At 32.3% G+C, this 20,023-nt stretch overlaps 1 protein-coding gene across 2 annotated transcripts in view; it reads right to left on the bottom strand.

The window, feature by feature from the left end:
* Positions 1-20,023, bottom strand: part of COL11A1 (collagen type XI alpha 1 chain) — a 243,202-nt gene that overhangs the window by 28,314 nt on the left and 194,865 nt on the right. For both annotated transcript variants that reach the window (XM_054450666.2, XM_054450675.2), the window contains exons 47-54: positions 19,720-19,773; positions 17,883-17,936; positions 16,674-16,727; positions 9,900-9,953; positions 8,968-9,075; positions 8,616-8,669; positions 7,902-7,955; positions 6,435-6,488 (exon numbers count right to left, since the gene is read on the bottom strand). In XM_054450666.2, the coding sequence (XP_054306641.1) occupies positions 6,435-6,488; positions 7,902-7,955; positions 8,616-8,669; positions 8,968-9,075; positions 9,900-9,953; positions 16,674-16,727; positions 17,883-17,936; positions 19,720-19,773 (486 nt within the window). The remainder of the gene's footprint in view (positions 1-6,434; positions 6,489-7,901; positions 7,956-8,615; positions 8,670-8,967; positions 9,076-9,899; positions 9,954-16,673; positions 16,728-17,882; positions 17,937-19,719; positions 19,774-20,023) is intronic.

Below are 20,023 nucleotides of genomic sequence, written 5' to 3'. Positions count from 1 at the left end.
CCAATTTATATTAGTATTACAAATATAAATTTCTTTAAAATCACAATATACTATACACTGAAAGTGCAGTTAATTAATATTCTATATCCTTTTTGTATGTGTATCACCCAGTTAGTTCAGTATTGGTCACTGCTGAACTCAAACAACAAAGCAAAATCAACAATAAACAAAACTAACTTTACCATGAATTTATTGCTAACGATCTATCATTTCATGTATACAACTAGGATATTAGAAGAAAATATTTTACTCCTTATCTTTATATTTTATTTAATAATAGTTTTATTTAGTTTATAAATAATACTACAAATTGAAACCCTTATTCAATGCCTAATAATAACATCCACTGAGATTCTGATAAATTCAGGCATTAGGCTTTGTGCTTTAAATACACATTTTCTTAATTTAGTCCTCACTTCAGTATTGTAAATTAGTTATTATGCCCACTTTTTAAATGAGAAAACTGAGACACAAATAAATTAACTTATCCCAAGTCACATTTTTAGGTTGCAAGGATTTGAAACAAGTTCTGTCTGATTCTGATGCAACAGCATTCTGGTGTCTACTTTTTAGTGAAATTAAGATAAAAGGAGTGTCAGTTTATAGGTTGCAAATAATGTTAGTAAGTAATTTGGGCTTCAATTTTTGGGTTTACTTTTTGTTTTCTTGAGAGAGGGTCCCCGTCTGTTGTTCAGATTGGAGTACAGTAGAACAATCATGACTCACTGCAGCCTGGACCTCCTGGGCTCATGCAATCTTCCCACCTCAGCCTCCCAAGTAGCTGGGACTACAGGCACGCACCACCACACCTGGGTAATTTTTAAAAGTTTTTGTGAAGATGAGCGTCTCACTATGTTGTCTCAAAGTCCTGGGCTTAAGCAATACTCCTGCCTAAGTCTCTGAAACTGCTGGGATTACAGGTGTCAGCCACTGCACTTGACCTGTGTTTCCATTTTTTTCTTTTTCTTTTTTTTTTTTTCAAGCTAAGCCACCTATTTTTTTATGTTGAGGTAGAGTTATTGACTAAATTAACTAGTGTTTCAGGCTGTAAATTAATGGTGCAAGCATTAATTGCTAGTGTTAAATCAGAACAAATCATAGTTTTGGTAATAAGATTGTTGACATAAGAGTAATTTTTCACACCATTAAAATATATTTTACTCAGGTGAAGAAAATAGCTTATTATGTAAAACAGAAAGAACCAATTAAGCATGCCAGTTTATCCAAACCTAATATAGAAAACAATTTAACATATTGTGTTAAATGGTTTTCAGTTTCAATTTATTGTTGTCATATTTTAAAAGAGAAAACCCTGCATATTATGCTTGATCGGGCTGACCTAAGGTTGATTTTTCTATTATATGAAAATGAATGTGAATAGCTTTGTAAGCAATGCATAGTCACCACCGTTCTCATGTTATTATTAATTCATGAATACAAAGCCTTCTAATTTTGTTTACAAAGTGACTAGAATGGATTAAAATAGCTCATCATCTTTCTATAAATTGTAATTTAAAAAGAGAGGATAGAACAGTGCTAAAATTTTTATGAGGTTGTTTTAAAATAATTTATCAAAAATCAAAGGGAACTCAACTAATGTACTTTCTCACAATGTTAAAGAACATATGCTAGAATGGCTCAATATTATATTATTTTAGGCTTTCAACCTAAATACACTACATAATACAGTATCATTAACTTAGAAGCTTCCTACATACCACTTGTAACAATTGCAATCCACTTTTTTTCCACAGAAGTAACTACCATCCTAAATTTTTGTTTATTATTGGCTTATGTTTCTTTATCATGTTTACCACTTATGTTTAAATGCTAAACATATGTGTAACAATTCTGCATTTTATATAAATGAAATAATGTAATATATATTTTCCAGTGCAACATTATATACACATACACACACAAGACATACGTATACACATACACATATTTATTTTGCTTAATGTTTAATATTAGATTTTGAGATTCATCTATGTTATGCATACCTCTGTAGTGCATTTACTTTTATTACCATACAAAATTTTAGTTTATTAATATACTTCAATTAACTTATATTGTCTACAGTTATTATTAACAAGGATAACAAAACATTATTCCTTGAGTCTTTTGGTGAATATGTGCAAAATGTCATCTAGGATATGTGCTTAGAAATGGAATTACCGGATGACAGAAAAAGTTCATGTTAGAGTCTATTAGGTAACATAGAACTATTTCCCTAAAGTGGCAGTACCCAGTAACTCAAAACAGCCGTGCATAATAATCTTCACTGTTTTTTGAAAACATTCTTCCCAATACTTGGTTTGTCAGAGTACATTTTTGTTAATTGGTGTATGTGATATAGTATCTCAATTTAATTTCTGGTACACACTTTCCTGATTTCTACAAATACTTTTTCTTGTTTCATGGGGTATTTGTGTCAAATACTTTTTCATGCCTTTAGCATATTTTTTTTCTATTGTTTTTTCTTGCTATTATAATTTGTAAGAAATACTTAGATATTCTAACAAATTATTCTATGTATGTTTCCTGTATGTACAAATATTTTCTCCTAATCGGATCTTTTTGCTCCAATGTCTTCTAAGTATTTTTGGATAAATAGGAAATTTTAACGGTCATATATTTGATACATCAATCTATTCCTTTCTGATTACACCTGTGTGATCAGAATTTATGACTGGAGGTCAAAAAATTACTCTCAAATAATTTTTGGTAAAATATATCAAAGTTTACCTTTGACATTTATGATTATAAATCAATTAGAATTGAATTCTGTTAAATGAGCTAGATGAGGTATATTTAATCTTTTTCCATATAGAAAATCATTTCTCCCAGCAGAATTTTTTCAATAGTCTATCCACTTTCCATTGATGTGTAATGTCCAATCTGTTACAAATAAGGTTTACATATGACCTTAGGTATTTTCTGGGCTTTTTCTTCAATGAGACCATTGCCTATATATCTATATAAAAAATCAAGTATAACTTTGAAAATAAATTATCTTAATTTCTTATTTTTTACCCATCTCATAAATCCACTTAACCATAATTTTATTTTTTTAAGGATTTTTAAATTCATTTTAATCAGGGGAGTTAACAATGTTGTCTAGTTAGAAATATTGGCAGGAATGAGAGTAACGTAATTTTTCCATTTTCTAATTGTATTTGACATTTATATCTAAAGAAAAATTTACCAATTGCTTACAATTTCACAATATCATGTAATCTTTAATTTTGGATGAAAAATAATTATTGATTATTGCTATAATATGTATATTTCTCCCCTCCAAACCTCATGTTGAAATTTGATTCCAAATCTTGGTGGTAGAGCCCAATAGGAGGTGTCTGAGTCATGGGGATGGATTTCTTATGAATAGATTAATACCTTTCCAGGATGGGTGTGAGTGGCTTCTCACTCTGTTAGTTCCTGAGAGAGCTGGTTGTTAAAAAGTGCCTGGCACCTCTGCTGCCCCTTCTTGCTTCCTCTGTCACCTTGTTAACTCTGCACACACCTGCTCTGCTTCTCCTTCCAGCATGAGTGGGAGCAGCCTGAGGCCCTCACCAGAAGCAGATGTTGGCATCTTGCTTCCTGTAGAGCCTGCAGAACTGTGAGCTAGATAAACCTCTTTTCTTTATAAATTACCCAGCCTCAGGTATTCTTTTATAGCAACACTAAATGTACTAAAAAAGGATGCTTCATGTTCTTAAAGCAACAAAAACTAAATTTTTTTGTACATTACATTTTCATTAATATACTACTATATTTTATTATAACTGATTATTTCTAATATATGAAAATGCATCCTTCATTATAAGAGACAGGAATTAAGAATCAGCAATTAGCTCATGTTTTAAAATTATATCTCATTTAACTAGAAATTGCAGAGGTCCAACTCAGATGTAAATGAATAAGAATGTAAATACATGGACTTTCTCTTACTCAAAACTACTTCAGTGTTGTAGAACAAATAGATAATCTAAATCTGAATATGTATTGACTTTTCTATGACATTTTCTCAATTCCAGAATTGGGGGGGGTCTTCCTAGAAGTCTGAGTTATTCACTAAAATTATAATTGTTGATCATTACCCATTCCAAAGTAATAAACACAAATGTATTTTAAAAACATGTTATAATAATAAAAACATGTTTAAAAACATCTTATAATAACATGTTATAATAAGAATAAAAATTTGTTGCATTATATTATGATTTTAAAATTAGTAAATATGACTGAAAATATTTTGAAAGTTTATAATATCAATAGTGTCAACATTATTATGTCAAAATAGCTTTATACAACAGTTTAATAGTTTTAACATATAATATTTTTATGTGATAGTTATAGGTTTATATATAAGTTTTGGGTCATGTTATTACACTAAAAGACACATGAGATTTACTGGTTCACACATATATGTCTCTTTTCTATGTCTGCATTAATACTCTTTAATAAGTTAATTTATTCTATTACTTTAAAAAATTTTCAAAAATATTCTGTTGTTTTCAAAATGAATAATTCATGTGACCCACCACTGAATGGCTAAAGAAACAAATACATTCTATAACTCTGTTACCACGTTAAGAGAATTCATCTCAAATATCAAACGATAATTACTTAAATTTATTAAAAAATATAAATATGTACTTTTTGACATATTTTAAAATGAAACTAGACTAGACAGCACTTGCTGAGAGTTTGACTTAAGTAATGAAATGAGCTGAGAAGCTGCCAATATGTAATAGAATATTTAAAATCAATTTTGATATAGTCTCTCCTTTTCTAGCTGCTACCACATTTTGAAGCAAGGTTTAATTTCCTTGCTTATATTAAAAGCATCATACTTTATACTTGTATGATGATTATCTCTATGCTCAGAAGTGTTTAATAACTATGCCATAACTCAGAGCTAACACAGCAACAGTTATGAGGTGATTTTTTTGTTATTGTATTACATGATTTATCTTATGTTCAACCCAACCCTAGGGTGGGAGTTAGGTCCGCTGAGAAATAGAAAATACACAATTTGCCCAATGTAATACAGGTAATAACTGGTGAAACTGGGTTGAAAGACAGCTATTGTGACTGCATTGTTCTACTAACCACATTATATAGCATCCCACCATCTGAGGCCAGAAAAAAGAAAAAAAATGATTTCCTATTGTTTCAAGAAGTATTTCAACTCATTCTCAAGTATGTTTTTTATAATGATTCTTCCAAAAGGTCTGAAATAGTATAATAGACAGCTATGCATCACAGTTTTATGAGCAGCTGGACTTAAAGCAGAAAGAGGCAACGGATATCAAAAATCATGTACACTTTCTAATTACTTTCTAAGAATAACAGCCCCATGGTTGTTTGGGGATAAATCTATTTATACTGAGACCATGCTTTGGGGTTGTAGACACAATAATAATAATAAGAGAAAATGTAAGAAAATGTACTTGGCCAATGATGAGCAAATTGTTTTCAGAGACAAGTTTTATTATAAATTAAATATATTTTTGGCAAAGAGAAATGTTTGTAAATATTGATTCAAATTTGTATTGCTGAGAGACAAAAGTAAAACGCATTCACATTCTATGTTTAATGTGAGGATATTCAGTGTGAAAAATTCCCCTGAAATAAAGATACCATTAGAAAACAGCAGTGGCCCCAATTGCCCTCTGACTTTGGATTACTGAAGAGGGAATCAGCCTGATAAATATATTTTGATGTTTATCACATATTTTACTCATGTGCCGGTTTGAAAATAGACTGCAGGTGGTACAGAAGAACACTCTAAAGTGAGATAGCTGCTGTAAGAGGCAGGTCTGCAGAGATTGCTTTATTATGAAAAGAATGCATCAGTGAGAAAAGGACAGGAAAGTAAATCTCCTAGGGTCTACTGTGGCCAATATTGTCAGCAATATCTATTTATTTATATTTTGCTATAGCACATCATTAAAATACCATTTCTGAGTCCGAGAAGTTTGACAGTGTAAAGCAATTTAACATTGTATACTGATTCCTGAGCTCATTTCATCTCATTTCATTGATGCATTCAGGTTTTTACAATGTTTTAAGCTAGCACTGGACTTTTGACAGCTCATCCCTGTGTATTACAATAAGAGTTAATGTTCAGGATACCACCAAAGCCTTTTATAATAATCTACTACATTTGTACAAAGGGGAGCTCTAAGCACAGAGGAGTGGAAAGCTCTTTAAGTAAAAGTTGTTTTTCTCATTTTTATTGTGACAGTGAAATAGTTAGAATATGTTCTATTTTAGTTATTTTGCACATTTAAAAATTGTTTTTAGGATTTATGATATTTCTCATTATTCTTATAACATGCTGCCTGCAGCTTACACACATTATATAAATTTATACATGGTGACTAATGAGCATATGTTTCAAATAAAGAATTAAAGAAACTTACTCGTTTTCCAGGAGGACCTGGTGGGCCAGCCTCACCAGATGGACCAGGAGGACCCTATAAAATGTGAAAAAATACCTTTAACAAAATTGGATATTATTTTGTGGCCCACATAAATTTTCAAAATCTGGATGGAAACCAACCCTCTTTCTTCATTTCCACATGTCAATATTTCCTGGAAAATCTCAGCCCTATTTCAGATACCTAAACTTCCTCTAGATATTTATAGTTAGAGCTGGTAAATTTATACGGTAAAATTATTTATAGTTAGAACAAAGTGAATCAAATTCTCTTTATGTAAAACTGTGTCCTATTAAAAAGTGCTAATTTATATCTGGCAAGCATTAAACAGGCATGCTAATTAATATAATCATACGGTTAATATTTCTGCTCATATCACATAAATATGTGAAATACTATTACTTTTAAATTTATTTTTGTACAACACTAACATTCTATGCCAAGGTGTATAAAACATGCTGATATGGTTTGGCTGTGTCCCCATCCAAATCTCATCTTGAATTGTAGTTCCTATAACCCCCATGTATCCTGAGAGGGACCCAGTGGGAGGTAATTGAGTGATGGGGGTGGTTACTCACATTCCGTTCTTGTGATAGTGAGTTCTCACAAGATCTGATGGTTTAATAAGTGGCTTTTCACCCTTCACTTTGCACTCCTCTCTCCTACTGCCTTGTGAAGAGGGACATGCTTGCTTCACCTTCCACCATATTGTAAGCTTCCTGAGGCCTTCCCAGCCATGCAGAATTGTGAGTCAATTAAACCTCTTTCCTTTATAAATTACCCATTCTTGTGTACCTCACAGCTGTATGAGAATGGACTAATACACATGCTGAGATATGATCCACAGGTCTGTCTATGCAGAATAAGCCTGTACCTGTGATAGCAAAGCATCTAGTGGGAATGGCCCCAGAGACAAAATTGTGTTGAGGGACCATTATCTTTGGCTCCTAAAGTGAGTTCCCTCCCTTACTTTCTCCCTAAATAACTACATGTGGTCAAAGTACACTCCTGTATCATTCACAAGTTTTTTTGAAAAGGCCTATACTATGTTGAAAGTTCATTTAGGTTCACAATTAAAATAATTCATGCTAATGATGGGATAATAACTTTTGCTAACAATGGGAAATAACTTTGCTTTTAGTATTATTAGTGATTTTAATTTTTTAACACAATGGATAGATAACTGAATTTGATATATTGTGACAACCTTATTAGTATGATATGATTACACTTTTCATTATAAATACTGTTTATTAATTTACATCAAATAAGAAACACTCCATGTAAGATTGACTTTTAATGGGAATGCAAAATTTTTTTTGATAATTCTTTCAGAAAAGTGCATATACATAGAGCTACGTTTTTCAAAGGCTGATTACTTCTAATTATCTCATTAAAATGCCTTGAGACTATGTAAAAACTTAAAAATAAATTAGTGCATTTACTCACCGGTTGACCAGGATCTCCATCTTCACCCTTGTCACCACCAACACCATCTTGACCCTATAAGAGGCAATAAAATATCAAGCAAGATATATCTCAGTATCAATAAATCCCACTACTTATCAGGAAAAAGGTATGTTAGGCCATCTCTTGAGAAAAATTATCAGATGGACAAGTAAAATCATCGTGTATTCTTTTAACCTTTCTTCAAAAGATCATGGTACCTCTCACTCTCCGCACAAAATTTTGTAAAACTGCTACTATTAATATATCAAGTTTAAAATCCAGCATGCACTTTATATAAGGAAGAAAGAAGATGTCACTAGTATACAATGCCAGTGAATCCTTTCACCATGAACAAATATGGTATAGTTTGAAATAGGATTTGCATTATAGAAGAGAAACAGAAAAGCAAAGATCCTGTAACTTTGAAATAACAATAATGATGCTACTCAGATAATTTGTTATTACAACCTATCAAAGTCTAGGAATCTAATCCAACTGTTGTACCTACGTTGCATGAAGAGCTTAATCACTTAATCTTGGTGCAATACTCTCCAACTATATGGATTTTCCTGCATTTGCAATTACTTTTTATGTTTTCTTTTTCTTTCTGTTTTTGGGAGTTCACTTAAGTTATTAGATGTTTTCTTTATTAACAATACAGAAATTGGAAACATTCCCACCAAAATAATTTCTTAATTTTTCCCTGATACTTACTGCAGGGCCAGGTTCCCCAGGAGGACCAGGATCTCCAGGAAAACCAACAGGACCCTAGAATGATGTTTTGAAAGAAAAAGAAATAAATTAAAAATAAATTTTTATAAAGTTATGACATTCTGGAGGTGAAGAGGTTAAAGTCATGACAAAACCTGCTGAGAATATTTCTCTTCTCCCACCAAAAAATTTCTAAAGAATTAATTCAATTGAGAATGCTTATGAATATATGAAATGATGAAAAGTCAGATTTACCAACTATGTTCCAGAGTCTCAGGATTTCAAATCTTTCTAAGAAAAGCTCCAAGGTGAGTTTGGCATAAATGCCACATTAGAGGGGACCAAACTCACTTACCGGGTTACCCTTAGGGCCATCATCACCTGGTGGCCCCTTGGCACCAGGAGGTCCAGCAGCTCCAGGTGGACCAGCTTCCCCTTTCTCTCCTCTTTCTCCTTTGGGACCCTATACAATGTTTAAAAAAAAAAAAAAAAAAAAGAAGGAAAGAAGAGTTATCTTACAAGTTTTGCATAAAAGTTTATTAACTTTGGCACACTGGGCCAGACAATACTTTTTTTTAGATGGAGTCTCACTTTGTTGCCAGGTTGGAGTATAGTGGCACAATCTCAGCTCACTGCAACCTCCGCCTCCCAGGTTCAAGCGATTCTCCTGCCTCAGCCTCCCAAGTAGCGGGGACTACAGGCATGCGCCACCAGGCCCGGCTAATTTTTGTACTTTTTAGTAGAGACGGGGTTTCACCATGTTGGGCCAGACAATTTTTGCTGTGGGGAGCTGTTCTCTGCCCTTTAAGAAGTCCAGTGGTATCCCTGGCCTTTACTAACTGGATACCAACCCTCCACGTTTGAAAACCAAAAGTGTCTCCAGATATTGTCAAATATTTCCTGGTGGGCAAATTTAATCCGAGTTTAAACCAATTAGAATAATATAGTCCTAATACAATTGATACATGTTTATTTAAGGCAGCAGGACTTCTTTGTTTGTTCCATTTATGGACAGTTCATCAAAGGGAATGTATACAGTAAACAGCCCATAGTTTTAATGTTCTAACTTCAGCAAACATGATATTTTTTCAATTTGTTTATGAATCCACATATGTAGAGATATCCAAAGTTATTAAACAAGGCTTTGTATTTGTGATTTTCCTTAATAAGTTGGAAAGGGAAAGTAAAATTTGAATCAAAGCTAAGAGTTAAGTTACATGTTTGTAATGCTGTAAAAGAAATTCCCAAACCAATAATACACTATGTTAAAAATAACACAGTACTTACGCCTATGCCTGCTTCCCCAGGAGGCCCTGGGTTCCCTGCTTCTCCAGGTTCACCCTATATAGAGAAGATGAAATTAGTATTAGAATACAGAGATGATCTTTTACATTTGTAAAATTCAGATGTTATCATATCATTTTACATTAGCCCTTTTTTTACATTATTTAAAAGGCATTGAAAAACTTTCATAACAAATAAATTTTTCTTTTTTTTCTTTTTATTTATTTATTTATTTATTTATTATTATACTTTAGGTTTTAGGGTACATGTGCGCAATGTGCAGGTTACATATGTATACATGTGCCATGCTGGTGCACTGCACCCACTAACTCGTCATCTAGCATTAGGTATATCTCCTAATGCTATCCCTCCCCCCTCCCCCCACCCCACAACAGTCCCCAGAGTGTGATGTTCCCTTTCCTGTGTCCATGTTTTCTCAGTGTTCAATTCCCACCTATGAGTGAGAATATGCGGTGTTTGGTTTTTTGTTCTTGCGATAGTTTACTGAGAATGATGATTTCCAATTTCATCCATGTCCCTACAAAGGACATGAACTCATCCTTTTTTATGGCTGCATAGTATTCCATGGTGTATATGTGCCACATTTTCTTAATCCAGTCTATCATTGTTGCACATTTGGGTTGGTTCCAAGTCTTTGCTATTGTGAATAGTGCCACAATAAACATACGTGTGCATGTGTCTTTAGAGCAGCATGATTTATAGTCCTTTGGGTATATACCCAGTAATGGGATGGCTGGGTCAAATGATATTTCTAGTTCTGGATCCCTGAGGAATCGCCACACTGACTTCCACAAGGGTTGAACTAGTTTACAGTCCCACCAACAGTGTAAAAGTGTTCCTATTTCTCCACATCCTCTCCAGCACCTGTTGTTTCCTGACTTTTTAATGATTGCCATTCTAACTGGTGTGAGATGGTATCTCATTGTGGTTTTGATTTGCATTTCTCTTATGGCCAGGTGTTGGAAGTTCTGGCCAGGGCAATTAGGCAGGAGAAGGAAATAAAGGGTATTCAATTAGGAAAAGAGGAAGTCAAATTGTCCCTGTTTGCAGATGACATGATTGTATATCTAGAAAACCCCATCGTCTCAGCCCAAAATCTCCTTAAGCTGATAAGCAACTTCAGCAAAGTCTCAGGATACAAAATCAATGTGCAAAAATCACAAGCATTCTTATACACCAATAACAGACAAACAGAGAGCCAAATCATGAGTGAACTCCCATTCACAATTGCTTCAAAGAGAATAAAATACCTAGGAATCCAACTTACAAGGGACGTGAAGGACCTCTTCAAGGAGAACTACAAACCACTGCTCAAGGAAATAAAAGAGGATACAAACAAATGGAAGAACATTCCATGCTCATGGGTAGGAAGAATCAATATCGTGAAAATGGCCATACTGCCCACGGTAATTTACAGATTCAATGCCATCTCCATCAAGCTACCAATGACTTTCCTCACAGAATTGGAAAAAAACTACTTTAAAGTTCATATGGAACCAAAAAAGAGCCCACATCACCAAGTCAATCCTAAGCCAAAAGAACAAAGCTGGAGGCATCACACTACCTGACTTCAAACTATACTACAAGGCTACAGTAACCAAAACAGCATGGTACTGGTGCCAAAACAGAGATATAGATCAATGGAACAGAACAGAGCCCTCAGAAATAATGCCACATAGCTACAACTATCTGATCTTTGACAAACCTGAGAAAAACAAGCAATGGGGAAAGGATTCCCTATTTAATAAATGGTGCTGGGAAAACTGGCTAGCCATATGTAGAAAGCTGAAACTGGATCCTTTCCTTACATCTTATACAAAAATCAATTCAAGATGGATTAAAGACTTAAATGTTAGACCTAAAACCATAAAAACCCTAGAAGAAAACCTAGGCATTACCATTCAGGACATAGGCATGGGCAAGGACTTCATGTCTAAAACACCAAAAGCAATGGCAACAAAAGCCAAAATTGACAAATGGGATCTAATTAAACTAAAGAGCTTCTGCACAGCAAAAGAAACTACCATCAGAGTGAACAGGCAACCTACAAAATGGGAAAAAATTTTCACAACCTACTCATCTGACAAAGGGCTAATATCCAGAATCTACAATGAACTCAAACAAATTCACAAGAAAAAAACAAACAACCCCATCAAAAAGTGGGCGGACATGAACAGACACTTCTCAAAAGAAGACATTTGTGCAGCCAAAAAACACATGAAAAAATGCTCACCATCACTGGCCATCAGAAATAAATTTTTCTATTAGTGAATCCAGTGCTTTTATTTGTCAGGTAAGTAGACAGAAATATGCAGGCTTGATGCTATAGTTCTCACTGGTTGGTTAATAGTTGGCATGTTAATCCAGATTACCACAAAACCGTCATAACATAAATATGCATGTTTCCTAAAATATTATGTATTTGCACTGTGTCAACATTCATATTAGAATCAAGTTTATTGAGTGAACAATTTCACATTGTTGTTTGCTAAAATATAAATTTATTTATCTTAACTACAACAAATCAACAGATGCTTGCTGGTACATAGGTTGATATTTTATAGGATTTGTTTAGTAGGAATCTAAAGAACTTAGAGGAAAGACAATAATTATAATATATGTAAAGGTACTTAGACATTAACTAAAATTGCTGCATTTGAGTATACACATAAATGTGATAGCCTTTATTATCTCCCTGTTTAGATATGAATGGCTTTTTTTCTAGCCCAGTGGACTAATAAATAAATCTCTGTAACTGCTAGGGTTAAGCTATGAAAGTCTGTTGCTAATGCCCCACAATTCAAAATGCACAAAGGTATAATATCTTGTTCAAGTAATCATTTAAGTAAAACAGTACATTCATTTACCATGTTTCCACTCAAAATCAGTCACACTAGTGGTCTCAGCAATTGTGAGGTGGAAATTGTTCTTTTAAATTCAAAAAGAAGTGAGGCCTAAATTTCCCTTACTTTTTAACTCTAATATTTCTAATATTCCTGACACAAATCCACTGCTCTTAAATAAATGTGTCGTATTACATACAAACATAATTTCAGGGCAGAGACTATTTTGTGTACGTAGTTTCTTACTCTGAGAATATACACATATTTTAAATTCTTAAATTACCCACTTAATGGTGGAGACATCAAGTACTTTTCAAGAGTTTATTATTAGTAGTGTGATGTGTAAATTATTTCATCTCTCAAGATGAACAGCAAATACTTCCAGAATTTTTGGATGACTCTTACAAAAAAAATTGCATTTATATTATTTATAGAGAGGTATCATTCATTTATCTCTGTATAATGGAATGATATGTTAGTGATATTTCCAAGAGCTGATATTCATATCTTAAAAATGAAACAAGTAGTTTGGCATTGAAATCAATTGTAAAATGTCCATATTAAAATATTTATTTAGAAATATGGTAAGTCTATTGAGCATGTACATTGAACATGCCATTTTTCATATAATTAGAAAAAAAACCTAAAATTCACATGAAACCAAAAAAAGAGCCTTATTGCCAAAGCAATCTTAAGCAAAAAGAACAAAACTGGAGGCATCACACTATCTGACTTCAAATTCAACTACAAGACTGTAGTAACTAAAAAAGCATATTTACAGCAAACTAATCTTGACAAAGTTGACAAAAACAAAAAGGAAAAGATCCTCTTTTCAATAAATGGTGCTAAGAAATCTGATTTGCCTTAAGCAAAAGAATTAAACTAGACTCCTATCTCTTACTATATACAAAAATCAACTCAAGAAGGATTCAAGAATTTAAACATAAGACCTGAAACTATAAAAATACTAAAAGAAAACATAGGGAAAACTCTTCTGGACATTGGTCTAGGCAAATAATTCATGACTAAGACCTCAAAAGCACAGGCAAAAGAAACCCCCAAACTAGACAAATGAGATTTAATTAAACTAAAAAGCTTCTGCACAGCAAAAGAAATAACCGAAATGTTTTCTTATGTAACACATTAATTCATGGTAACATCACAGAAAGTTAGAACTACAGAAGAAATAGTTGAAATATTTCCTAGTAACCCTCTATGTGTTTTGTTGTTCTCTTTTCATTCTTATCAACTATAAAGTTAAATTTATGGATATTGTGAAAAGATTATTTTCTTTTTATTAAATGAGTGAAATGATATGTGGTAAAAAGATAGGTTTAAATAATCTTAGAATTTAAGTATGTGCTTTCTAATGATAAATGCTTGAGGTGATAAAAAATTTAAAATATCTTCTGTTTCAAAAAAAGTATGAGCTTTTCACTACAAAGTTTCTTCATTTTTAGAATAATATATTAATATTCATTTGTCCAAAATATATGAAAACTACCATTTTGTATGTTAGATCCAAGTGTGCACAATGTAAAATGACAATTAGTTAAAATGAAATTTAAAATTTATCTAAAATGTTTCATTTAAAACGAAGGTGGGACAAAATCACAAATCAATAAATCAGTGCAACAAGACTAATGTTATATAAATTAAGTCTATATTTCTAATACCACAATGCTACAAACTATTCATTCTGAAGAATAATAATTAATATAAGTTTTATGATAGAGCACTGATATATGAAGGAGATGTTAGATTATGAAGTCATCATTACTTATTGTGTAACTATTTACCTTATTATATAACACACTTGTTTAGGTACATATCTTTTCAGAAAGAACAACAAATTACTCTGTATGTACAAAGTTATAAAATATGTATAAACCTTAAGAAAATATCCTGACATATTTCCAAGTATTGACAAAATTATTGAAGTGCAAAAGCTACTTATAGCAATTTTACAGTACATGAAGAACAGGTTAAATATATTTAAACAAAATGCAATGTGACTAAAAGATATTGGTTTTTTTATTCTTCATTGTCAGTGACTGGAAATAAATTTTCCGATATAGAAATGGGTATACATTCAGCCAGAATCAAAGCTGATGTTAGAAATTTGTAATCTATTAGAAATTAGACTATCCTCGATTAAAAAACAACATCAACAACAACAAAAAACAAACGAACAAAAAAACGAAGGTTAGAATTCTGCTTCTATCTTGCTCTCTGTCACATAAAAAAAAATTCAAAAGAAAGGAGCAAAATTAAAATTCTGTGTTTGTTAGTGTAACTCATTTTGACTGGGATTGATTCAAAATGATTCAGATTGACTGAATTATTCTCATAAGAGTCAAAGTTGGTAACGTGTTACTATAATATATATAGGCTTTAAATTAAATGGAAACAATGTGGAAGGAAGTTTCTCAGAACTCTAAACACCTGGCATTCATGCCTATTTTCAAGAGTAGCACTGAAATAATGACAGCTTTCCCTCTGCATTTAAATTCTTTAGGATACAAGATAAGCCAATAAAAGCTAGTAATCCTAGAGACTAGCTCCCACAACAACTGAGTCAGCATTAGAGCCAAAAGGAGATGATGCAAAGAGAAGAGGAAAAGGTGTGTGCCTTGGTGCCTTTTGTCTAAGGTGATGATATCCTGAGAGACAAGTGCTCTCCTATAGGAGACTAAGCAAGATGAAAAATGTTTTCTAAGACAACTGAATGGAATGAAAAATGTGTTTTCAATTTCAACAACAACTATTCGAACAGTTTCAACACACAACTTTAAATTTAAGAATATATTTAAAAAGGCAGTCAAAGAATGCAGTAAGAATTAGCTAATGAGTTAAAAATTATCTTAATCAAATAACATTGATTATAATCAAAATACTAGAATACAAGCATTAAGCTGAAGTAGATATCAAAATATGCTAACATAATCTAATCTTATTACATTTTTTTCTGAGAATTAAATGCTTTAATTAAAAGAAATAAATATAAGTATAATATAAAATATACAAAAAAACTTGAGACCAAGGAAGGGAATCATTTTTAAGAATAGGGTAAGTCTACACTGCAGATATCCTTTAATAAGTAGCAAATTAAGCAATTTTTTAGTGTTTTCACTGAATAATATATGATGTTATAAATATAATTCTTCTCTTTCTGAAAATTGGTAGTTTATTTTTTAAAGCAAGCAAATATCAATGATAATTTTCTTGAAAATTCTATTAAGAAGTGAGCATGAATGCATAAATAAGAAATCAATGAATCATTTTGACATTTTTATAAAAGGAAGAACAGACTTTTTAAATGAAATCATGTTCACAAGAAAAAAAAAGCTATTCTGAGCCCAGATATTGTGGTTCATGCCAACTATTTTGACAAGTGACAAAGATAGGTCAGAGTATTAGTAATGAAAATATAACTCAAAATATAACAAAATGAATGATTCATTCCTTTGTGGCTTACAGGATTCCTTTTTCCCTTTAAGTCAGTTACATCAACCAATCTCTTCTATTTTGGGTACTATTACTAGACATTCATGGACTGCAGTGTATCCTAGCTTAGTCACTTTCTAAGGAAAAACTTGGATGAAATTACAGGAATCCTCTAGGGCTTAGCTTTCTCAGCTTATAAATGTGGATATTAACGACACCGTAATTGTGAGGTTCCTGCTTAAAGAAGATAATACCTGCACTCATTCAATATAATAATTGGCAATCAAAACATAATATTGCAAAATCATTTTAACTTTAATTTTTGAAACTACTAGATGACATGTGAATCATATAACTATGTAAAAGGCTTAGAAACACACATATTAGAAGCACTTAAACTACTACCCAATATTATTACAGTTCTTAATTCATGCTGTTTCAAACTGTGTGTCACTAACATATTTACCTTTTCTCCAACACCACCAACTGAACCAACAGACCCTGGGGGTCCTTGTGGTCCCTGCAGTGTAGAAAAAGGAATGTAATTATCCATATTCTTATTAAAATAATGCATTCATAAACATATATCTAGTTGTTCTCAAAAAAGAGAGAAATAGATGCATGAGTATTCTTAGTCATTTAAAAAATGAGACTAAATGATGCTTAATAGAATTGTCAAATGTGTTGGATAGCAAATAATTGAATATATTACACTGATTTTCAAATTCACTATAATTTTGAAGATAAAGCAGGAGACTTTCAAGCTCTGGTTGATTCCTAAAACATAATTTCAATCTCTTTGCCAATAGAATAGTCAGATTGGTTTTAGGCGGTGATTTTGTAGTGAATCAAAATTATGACCCTGGTTAAGAATTACATAATCCAGGCAAGAAACAAACCCCTTATAACATCTTTTAGCTTTTAAATTACCTGAGAAGAATGAAAATCTAAAAACTCTTTTAGTTCCTCTGTTTCTAGTCTATTTTTACTCAGTTCTGGCCTGCCAGAATTAAAGCAGATATTAAATAATGAAGAAAATGAAGACCAGAGACATGAAGGAAACATAGACTTCTTCATTGTGAAAAGTTGGCCAGAAGGAAAAATATCATCAAAGCCATAGATCCATTAATGGTAACAGTAAGATAAATATGGCATTATATTTCAAAATCTTATAACATTAAAATAATTTTTAAGCTTGGAGAATATCATCTTTATACAATTAAGAGAAAACATTTTACATGATAAAGGGTGCACCTATCACGCACATATTGCTGTAACATTATATAGTCTGAAAATACAAAATGCAAAGCTTTTAGATGAAAGCCACTGTTAACAAGTGCGTAAGAGTTATCATACGCAAGGCACAGTCTAAGTATGTTGGTTTGAACAATGTGGTGATTATAATATACACAACATTATAACATTTCTCAGTCACCAGTAAATATATATTGAATGGAAAATGTGTACCCATGTTATATTTTCCATGATTTGTTCACTATAAATTCCATTTATTTCGTTGTGTAATAAAATGGAGTGAATAGGTGACCCTTGAGTTCTTAACTACTTAATATTAAACAATAGTTTAATATTGTTATAACTCACAGAGAGCATCTGCTATAAAATAACAACACCTATATAACTTCAAAATAATTAACATGTATTTCACAGTTCTTACATCAGCTCCATTGGGGCCTTGAGGGCCTCTTGGGCCTGGAGGACCAGGTGGACCCTGTAAGAGAGAAATATTGAGATTTACAAAGACCAAATTCAAATGTGTTTCCAATTTTTCATTTTATGACTAAAAAATCTAAAAGAAGTTTAAGCTTGTAAAAACTATAGTTAGTGAAGCATATCAGCGTTGTAAGTCATCCTTCATGGATACAACATCATGTTAGCAAATGAGCCTTTACACATAGCTATGAGGAAATTAGGATTTCAGGAGAAACAATTTGATTAGAAAATGGGCCAAGAAAGCCTATTGCTACTGTCTGGTATAATGTGTTCACAATATAACTAGATATATTTCATGCTAGAATATGTTACAACATAAAGAGAATGTAAAGTTGGAAAAATAAATGGTGCTTGAATAGATTTAGAATTCATTAACTCAATAGAAGTATTTTTTGTTGATACGTATTTTTAGCTTTTTCTATGTCAACTCTTAGGTTCTATATGCTAGAATTAGAAATAAGAATAATTATTTAATTTCATCATAACACAAAGATTTTCTCTCCTGACAGTACAGTAAAATTAACTTGGAAAACTTTTTATAAAATACTGATGCCAGAAACTCCTTTCTCAAAGTTGTGATTAAAATAGTCTACAGCGAATTTGTTTTTCACTGTACATGAGTACATTTCACTGGACATTAGTATTTTTCAAAGATCTCAGTTTATTCTAATGCCATGGTTGAAAAGCTTTTCTGTTATTATCTACTACCATGTAATCAGGAAGAATATATCAATGATTCATGGAACCATGGTAACCATATCTGGAAAGGAACTTGCTATGTATCTGATACTGCTTGGAAGTATTAACCAGTTATTTGAATCAGAAAAGTGTTTTTTTTTTTTTTCTTTTTTTTTTTTTTTGAGACGGAGTCTTGCCCTGTCGCCCAGGCTGGAGTGCAGTGGCGCGATCTCGGCTCACTGCAAGCTCCGCCTCCCGGGTTCACGCCATTCTCCTGTCTCAGCCTCCCGAGTAGCTGGGACTACAGGCGCCCGCCACGACGCCCAGCTAATTTTGTTTTGTATTTTTAGTAGAGACGGGGTTTCACCGTGTTAGCCAGGATGGTCTCGATCTCCTGATATCGTGATCCACCCGCCTCGGCCTCCCAAAGTGCTGGGATTACAGGCGTGAGCCACCGCGCCCGGCCAGCAAAGTTTTTTATGCATTTCTTATATCTAGGTTTATTAATGATGATACGGATCATTTCAAAGAATATAATAGATTTGAGTGTAATTCCTAAGGAGAATAAAACCTAACAGACAAGTGTTAAAATTTCAAAATGTGTATTTTGAAGGAAGTGAAAATTGGGGGCAATGTTGAAGGAAAGGGACACTTAAGACATGCAGTCATCACATTTCATTATGGATTTCAATTACCTTTGCTAATTATTTTCTTATCTAAGGTAGTGCTTCACAAACAATTACATGCATTTCAAATTTTCAGTTCAGGTCTTAGAGAGCCAGAATCAATAAATGCAAATAATTATAAGTCATAGCATTCTAATTAAGACAGAATTATTAAATTAAGAATTTGTTTCAAAGTAGTTAATTTTTGATTCTGTATAAATTGCTAATTATCTAAATCTTGAGTGAATATTACCTATTCTCTACCTTCTCCAAGTCAAAATCCAGAGCTAAAGACTAAGATATAACTAAATCATGGCAGTTGCTTATATACACCTCAATAATATATATATAGTAATGAAAGAACACATAATAATTTACAAACCAGTGACTGCCATACATGTGACACATACCCATCAAACACCAAAAATAAATACTTACCATGGGACCAACATCCCCATTTTCACCTTTTTCACCAGGTGGGCCTGGCAGACCCTAAGAAAACATAATAGAAAAATAATCAAAGTCACTCATGTCTTTAAAAAATTTGGTCAATTTCTAAGATAAAATCAAGTATAAAGTTCAATAAGTACATGGAAATTAAGATTCAGATACTAACATTTGTTAAAATACCTACTATACAAATGTTGACCACATGTGATAAAATCTTACACCTACATTTACAAATAAAATTTATGTTCTGTATAATATTATATTGTTTATTTTTAGTTACAATAACTAAATA

Source organism: Pongo pygmaeus, chromosome 1 (genome assembly GCF_028885625.2).
Source record: "Pongo pygmaeus isolate AG05252 chromosome 1, NHGRI_mPonPyg2-v2.0_pri, whole genome shotgun sequence".
In the NCBI taxonomy this organism is placed as follows: Eukaryota; Metazoa; Chordata; class Mammalia; order Primates; family Hominidae; genus Pongo; species Pongo pygmaeus.
The sequence above is the reverse complement of the archived record's forward strand: the minus strand, read 5'-3'. Positions and strand labels throughout refer to the sequence as shown.